The sequence below is a fragment of the Phyllobates terribilis genome, unplaced genomic scaffold (genome assembly GCF_046119375.1).
Source record: "Phyllobates terribilis strain yellow unplaced genomic scaffold, ASM4611937v1 Scaffold_11__3_contigs__length_659146591, whole genome shotgun sequence".
In the NCBI taxonomy this organism is placed as follows: Eukaryota; Metazoa; Chordata; class Amphibia; order Anura; family Dendrobatidae; genus Phyllobates; species Phyllobates terribilis.
This window is the reverse complement of record NW_027362771.1, coordinates 540346301-540354485: the sequence shown is the minus strand read 5'-3', so window position 1 is coordinate 540354485 and position 8185 is coordinate 540346301. Positions and strand designations below refer to the sequence as shown.

At 47.0% G+C, this 8185-nt stretch overlaps 1 protein-coding gene across 1 annotated transcript in view; it reads left to right on the top strand.

Moving 5' to 3' along the window:
- Positions 1-845: 845 nt before the first annotated feature.
- Positions 846-8185, top strand: part of LOC141167328 (uncharacterized) — a 73675-nt gene continuing 66335 nt past the window's right edge. The window contains exons 1-2 of the mRNA XM_073654750.1: positions 846-855; positions 2678-2815. Coding sequence (XP_073510851.1) covers positions 846-855; positions 2678-2815 — 148 coding nt within the window. The remainder of the gene's footprint in view (positions 856-2677; positions 2816-8185) is intronic.

Below are 8185 nucleotides of genomic sequence, written 5' to 3'. Positions count from 1 at the left end.
TTGTAGCTTCAGGTCGACCAGGGGTCTAGAATTCTCCTTGTATACCGGTTGTCCCTACTGGGCATAGAGGACCATGTAGGTGCGGACCCGGTGTCCGGCTTGTGTTCTGGGGTGAGCCTAAGATGCTCCTCTGCCCCCATGACTCCTCTCACTCTTCTCCTTGCTTCCGGCCCCGCTCTAGGCCCCAAGGCTTCAGCACGTGCTTTAGGCCATGGCTGGCACTCAGCACAGCAGCTCGCATGCTGCTTCTTCACTGATCTGAAGTCCCAGCACACTCTCTCCCTACCTAACTCCACCCTCCAGTATATATATATCACTAACAGGCTCTCTCTGGTGGTATGAGGTGGAAGGGTGGAGGTGTCTGTTATGTAATGAGGGCCTCTTGTGGAGAAGTCCGTCCATGCACCCTTTTGGGTCCCGTGGTACCTGTAATAGTAGGGTGCCACATTTACATCACCAAATCTCTCCAACTACAAATGAGCAACGAGGACACATGGCCAGAAGATGGGGCCACACTCAAGGGTTGACCTGCACTAATTAATCTTTATGGCTATTTGTCAATTGTAAGTAAGACATAGGGTGGTGCTATATGATGAGATGCTGGATAACAAAAGACCCATGCACTATATTGCACAATGGCCCCAAGATGTCTATGTCCACCTCTGGCCACACTGCCGGGCGCACCATCAACCACAGGCCAGAAGATAAGGTCATAGAGGCATAAGCAGATAAGTTCTCTCTCTGTTGAACTATCTTTAACCTCACATATCCAAGCACTGACATAAGACCTATATATTTTTTTTATTTTCTAAAGTTCACAGAGTGAATTGAAACTGAAATGGAGCATGTCTTATGGTAAATGTTAGTTTTGCTATTTTAGGCTGTCCTTTGGGAACATCTATTTCGGCCCTACCGCAGAGGTTACACTTTGCCCCGTTGCTTCAGGACAGGAAGAACACTTTATGAGTGGTTTATCAAGCAAGACAAGGCAGGGTGACTCATAAAACCCTATCCTAATGTAATGATGCTCAGCCACCTCTTGGTAAAGACTATAGATGTCAGCACAACAATGTTTTGCTCCAGAGAACAGGAAAAAAACAGTTAAAAAACATTGAAATATAATTATTTGCAACGAGAAGGAACCTCAAATGTATTGTTGTGCACCCAAATATCAGCCGGAGAAGTGTAAAGTGAAGTATCATTGATGTGGAGGAATTGGACTCCACCGCATAGAGCACTGACCTCTACCTCAATAAATACTTTCACAATTAATTGAATTGTGACCCATGTATCATAATACAGCATCAGTAAACCACCTAATTTATGCCCATATTGCTAGATGGGTACAAATTCCAGGGAAGAAACAACTCTATGGTTTTACAAAGTGATGTTCAACTAGAAAGTTTGGATATTAAATTTGGATCACCACTTACCTTCAGCTATAGACTAAAGTCTGACCCAACAGCACACCATATGGTAAGCCTTAGAAGAACTTGCAGATTTTGATGCTAGTACATATCTAGGGCAGGTGCAGATGATCGTATTTTTATTCCAATCGAATAGAACTTCGGATAGCACTTGGACCAATGTTATTCTATGGAGCCGCAGATTTTTTCCTTGGACCGTGCCGGTTTGAGGAAAAAATCACTCCAAGCCTGAGTCTGATCCAATAATTAGATCACACTTGGCCATGCAAGTCAATGAGTGTGTGGGAAACATCGGACTGCACTCAGATGACATCCAATTTCCACAGACTGACACAATAGAGAAGATGGAAACTTTTTTTTCCCCATCTTCTCCTCATCGAAGAGAATCGGATTACACTATGATCACATCCTAAACACGCTCTGAAATGCCATTACTTACGGATAGCTAAAAAGTTCTATATAATTATCTCAAAATTATGCCATTTTAAAAATTTGTTTGGTTTAGAAAAACCCATTTAAAATCCATCATTCGTTAGTAAGAATGACTGCGAGAAGATTCCCTCACCATTCAGGATTTCTATGGATTACTTCAGTTTGTTGAATACAATGAGAACTGTATAATGCTTTATGACCCCTGTTTGGGCTACACATTTGCTTTTGGGTTTCCACATAAGTTTCTAAAAGAAAAAGGATTGCCCAAAGCAGAAAAAAATGTATTCTATATTTTGAGATGTTGTTCCAAACTATCCACTCTCTGATGTTGCACGCAGAAGCAGCTTTGCCTCTCCAGCATCAGAGAAATGCAGATCCAGCTTCAGACCTTGTTCACACATTCAGTATTCGGTCAGTATTTTCCATCAGTATCTGTAAGCTAAAACCAGGAGTGGGTGATAAATACAGAAGTGGTGACGTGTTTCTATTATACTGATTGTTCCACTCCTGGTTTTGGCTTATAAATACTGATGTAAAATACTGACCAAATACTGAATGTGTGAATGTGGCCTCAGAGCAACGCTTGCAAGCTCTATAGGAAAGGGCTTTGAAACACTGCGCTCCTTGCCTAGGAGACCGGCCACCTCTGATAGGCTGTGGAGGTGGCCGATAATCTTGACAGCTAGTAAACAACAAAATTTAAAATTCTTCCATTCCATTCTCAATTTTAAACATTTATTATGTTGAGAAAAACCCTTTAAGTATACTTCACACAATAAATAACATTGACTACATATTACCTTTGTCTTTATCTTCAGTCTTCACTTCAACTAAAGATAATGATGACGACGATGATGATTATGAGAACACCAATCCTTGTGACACAGCACCGGTTGTGCCTTCCAGAAAGACTAGGAAAACAAAGAATGCGCAAAAAAATGACCTGCCTTTGAAAAGTAATGTAATGTTTTTGTCAGTGCAAATTATTACTGTACTGTAACACATCACTGAAAAAGGCCATATTTCCCAATAGATGGTCGGCACGTGATCACAAGCATACAAATCGTCAATGAGCAGTCACATGATGATGTAGTGTGAAATATAGCAAAATCCTAACAGTGTGTATATTACACACTGCCAGGATTCAGCATGTTACACGCCCTCTCTAGTTCTATATATGGCTAGACAACCCCTTAAATATATTTATTGTAAAGTTTTGCACTAATACCTTGTGCATGTTGTGGTTTTATTGGGAAACATACACTGAAGGCAAGAGGACAGTTGTGCATGGATGACATCTGGGCAGTATTACTAGGTGAGTGTGACGCGCCCCCTGGGCCTGTGTTGTGCAGGGAATACCCGGAGCCGGATCGCTGGGGGTTGTAGTCCTCGTGGAGATGACCCGGTCCGTGCCCAGGGTGGTCAATTCAGTGGCAGTCTTAGTGTAATAACAAGTGTCCGACTACGCCACCCGTGGATTGCGGTCAGTGGGGACCGCCGCTGCGCTGCAGACCGCTGAGGCTGATGCTGTATGCGCAGCCAAGTATGGGATAACTCCCCACGGGAGAAGTATTGCCTCAGGGCAGCTAGTGTGGATGATGAGAGTGATGGTGTTAGCGTCCCAGTACTGATGGTGCTGGTGTGGCGATGAAACACGGAGACGTGTGGTTGCAGTTTCCAATGCTTTACTCACAGTTCTTTACTGGTCCTAGTCACCTCGGTACCGGCGGTGACTGCCCAAGCCGTGCTGCGTCCACCAGGCAAGGGGCTCGACCAACTCCCAGGCAATTCCAGAGCGTGGCACAGGGCTCCCTTCTCTTCCTTTCTCTGGCCGTCCCCACCAGTGACCCACCTTTGTCCAGCTTACTCGGGCCTTCTCTTGGCGAAACCTATCTCCGGTTTCCCTGACCCTATGCGGTATGCTTTCCTGGTGGATGTAGTGAGGGGGCGCACCAAGTTGTGGTCACAACCTCCGGTCTTTGGCTGAGGAATTTATTGCCTCCACCAATTTGGGTTCCGGTACCCTGTTCTGCCAACCCGTCACCCCTAATCTCCTGGGCCTATGGGGTTCCTTCTTCTCTCGTGTCTCTGGGCCGATCTTAAAGTTCCTTTTTTTCTTTCCGTTCTGTTCCTTTCTATTTCCGTTCTCTCTGGCTCCGGCCTTCACCCTAGGCCTGCCTCGTGGAGCTGGGCCCAGACTGAGCCACAGCTCCCTGTCAGCCCTCTCTGGCTGAACTCCTTCTCTCACTCCTCTCCTCTGACTGAACTCACTGAACAGAACCCCTGTTCTAAGATGGTGCCCACCTTATATACTTCCCTCTATGTGTGAGCCCAGGTGACTAGCAACCAATGGGCTCCTACCTATGCCCAGAAACCCACCCCTATCTGCTCCTACACCACTGGGTGTACTTTCCCCTCCCCACTCCAGCCAGGGACAGATTCTGTCGTGCCTGCACTTCTGTGGGAGCACCGTTGAACTGTCCCTCGGAAATGGGGTGTTATGTTCTGCTACCAGAGCTAAGGAAAGAGAGGAGATCTGTCCCTACGATAGAACTCAGCTGAATCCCTACGATGTAACAGGGAACCTGATCCTGCGATCAGACCTGCTAAAGTCCTAAGCTAGTCTGTACGGAGACCTATAGATGTGGGGAAGGAATCCCTACAAGTACTAAGGACTGGGAGGAAAATGGGACACCTCCTAACAGAAATAGTAGCAGACAGACGAACAAACAAAATATATAGAACATAGAGGTCCGTAGACCAAGCAAACTAACAGTTAGATACAGAGCACAGGCTAGCTAGAAAGTAGTTATACAATGAAGTCCAGCAAAGCCAGAAGGGCGGAGCAGGATTAAATAGGCCAACAAGGTCATGTGACCAGCAAAGGAAAAAATCTAAGAGCAAGGTTCTAACAGTACCCCTCCTTCTAAGATGATCCTCCGGATCCCCTAGGACCAGGCTTATCAGGAAATCTCCTGTGAAACGCTCTGATAAGTCTGGACGCGGAAACATCATCTGACCTCACCCAAGAGTTATCCTCGGGTCCGAAACCTTTCCAGGCCACAAGATACTGCAAACTACCTCTATACCGTCTAGAGTTAAGGATGCGAGAAATTTCATATTCCCCGTCCTCCACCACCGGAGGAACAGAGGCAGAGGCGTCACCATCCGACACAACAGCTTTTTTTAACAGAGAGACATGAAATACCGGATTAATTCTCCAGGAGGTAGGAACCTCCAACCTAACAGCAGATTGGTTGACAACCTGAAGCACCTTAAAGGGCCCTACAAACTTGGGACCCAATTTCTTAGAAGGAATCCTCAACCGCAGATTCCTAGAGGACAACCAAACCATGTCACCAACAGCGAACAAAACCTCCTGTCGTTTCCTATCAAAGTAGTCTTTAGATTTTCTGTTGGCCTCCTGAAGATTACCACGCACATCCGTCCAAACTCTCTCCAAATCACCGGAAAAATTCTCCTCCTCAGGCACGGCAGATCCCAACTTGGAGAACGACCCAAACGACGGATGTCTCCCAGAACAACAAAAAAAAGGCGAACAACCAGCAGAAGAAGATGTATGATTGTTCAGAGCAAATTCAGCAAGTGGCAGAAACTCAGACCACCCCTCTTGATTGTCTGCCACAAAACAACGCAAGAACTGCTCAACATCCTGGTTTTTCCTTTCTGTCTGGCCATTAGATTCAGGATGATATCCGGACGAGAACGACAAATGAACTCCCAACCTGTCACAAAAGGCACGCCAAAAACGAGCCACGAACTGAGGACCCCTATCAGAAACAATGTCAGTAGGAACGCCATGAAGTCTGACAATTTCCTTGACAAAGGCCTTAGCGAGAGTTTTAGCGCAGGGCAGTTTGACGAAGGGAACCAAGTGACACATCTTGCTAAAATGGTCCACGACCACCCAGATGACAGTAAAACCCTCAGAGGGGGGAAGGTCAGTTATAAAGTCCATAGCCAAATGTGTCCAAGGAGCACTGGGAACCTCCAAAGGACAAAGCAACCCCGCAGCAGGAGTATGTGAGGACTTAGATCTAGCACATATAGTACATTGACGCACCCACTTAATGACTTCCTTCTGCCATCCAGGCCACCAAAAACTGCGACCCACCAGTCTCTTGGTCTCAGAGATTCCGGGATGACCTGCCAACCGAGATTCGTGACACTCAACAAACAAATCTTTCCTAAAGGTCCCAGGCACAAACAACCTCCCATGAGGAGTGTTAGATGGGGCATTCTCCTGTGCTTTAAGAATCTCATCTTCCAAAACGGAGTCCAAAGCAGCTATCACAACACCTTCTTGTAAAATGTTCTCCTCTTTCTCAGCACCGACTATGGGAGAAAAACTGCGAGACAAGGCATCCGCTTTAACATTCTTAGTACCAGGGATGTAAGTAACGGAGAAATTAAACCGCGAGAAAAACAGTGCCCACCTAGCCTGACGGGCATTCAGGCGCTTGGCAGCATCAAGATATATCAGATTTTTATGATCCGTAAGAACCTGAACGGGAAATTCCGCACCTTCCAAGAAGTGGCGTCAGTGTTTAAATGCGAGTTTAATAGCCAATAATTCCCGATTACCAATATCGTAATTCAGTTCAGTCTCCGAAAAAATTTTTGAAAAAAAGGCACAGGGATGTAATCCATCCCCGTTATCCTGAGACAATACTGCGCCAACCCCCACAGAGGAAGCATCAACCTCAACCAAAAACGGCTTAGTCACATCAGGCTGCATAAGGATGGTGTGATGAAAGCCGGCCGGTGGGTGCAGCTCTCTGGCGCCCCCTTACCTCTCAGGTCAGTCAAGGTACTGCACCTAGAGAAAGTAGTGCCAGGAAGCTGCAACCAGCGCAGGGAACACGGTAGTGTGTTATCCCTTCAACGTCACTAAACCGTAACGTCACTACACAGCACAACTCGCTAGCGCCCTCTTAGCCTCAGGTCAGTCAAGGAACTGCACCTAGGATAAGCGGTCGCCAGAGAGACTGTCCTGTAACCTACTGGGTATCGGGGCCCTCTGTAGTGAGGGCGGTATATATATCTTCCTTGGCCGCGCCAGGAATATATATATCTGAACCTCCGACCGTCACTACCAGCCTTCCCCAATCCCCAGTTGGTATGCTGCCACCAGTCCCTATTTTAGATATACGCCCAGTCCGTGAATGGGCCTATATCGGGTCAGGAACCAACCCTGGGTAGCGTTTTTGGCTTGAGCCGAGCTCACACGGACGTGCGTTCGTTATGCAGAATAAAAGGCAGGCCCACAATTACTTGAGGTAATTGATTATAATAATACACTAGATACACGATATACAACTAAATATACACAGGTATAAGGTCAGGCTAAACTATACAACAATGGAATACAACACACAGAATCACCACAGCATATCAGTTACCGGTTTCTTGATTTTCTTGTGACGCAGGGAGAGGATTCTGCGGTCGCAGGCACGGTTCTTTGTTACAGGCTGAGGCCTACCACCGCATGGTCAAACTGCTCCTCCCCTTGGTGGCCTCAGCTGGTGCTCAGATGTTCAGCACACCACTCTTGGGTCAAGACTGACTTATCTCTTGTCTGTCCTGCTATCTTACCTGCCCCGTCCCGCCCACTGCTGGTGAGGTCAGCTGGCTCAGTCTCCACCCTCAGGTCTAACTTCGATCAGAAGCCCAAATTCTATGGAACCCAATAACTTCTTCTGGGATGGTCTCATGATACCCCCAGGGGTTCCCATGGATTCGGGCCGCCGTAACCGACCTTTTGATATCAATTATGATACCATACGGTCCTCAGGAATGGCTCCGCGCTATATCTTGGCTTCCAGAGCACGTACAAACGTCTACCGCGGAGGCTTGTGTGCGCAATGGCTCCGGGACGCCGTGATATTTTTTTATTGGCCCATCCCACGCAACATGCGTGTACTATTCATGTTTCTATATCTTATGCCTCCATGCTTGTGACAGACAAAGAAACTAGTCCTATGGGACAAATGGTCAGGTACAGATAGACGAAGCACCCCCCCCTGCTGGCTGTGTTTCCTCTCGAAGTCTTTGAAGCTCCTAGCATTCAAGTGTTAAGTAGGCTTCTTATCTTACAGGAGCCTGGATGGGGGGAAACTATCTAGTTGACGTTTTAACAGAAGGTCCCAAGGGTGGGGGCTGCTGAAGTGTGGCCATCCCTGGATATGATTTATCATTACCAAGATGGCGGCTACAGGTTCATCACACCTCCCCCTATACGAGGGCGCGAGGGGGTAGCACATTCCTGTGTTCCCCCGTGCGTCCTTCTGCACCCTCCCCTTGCC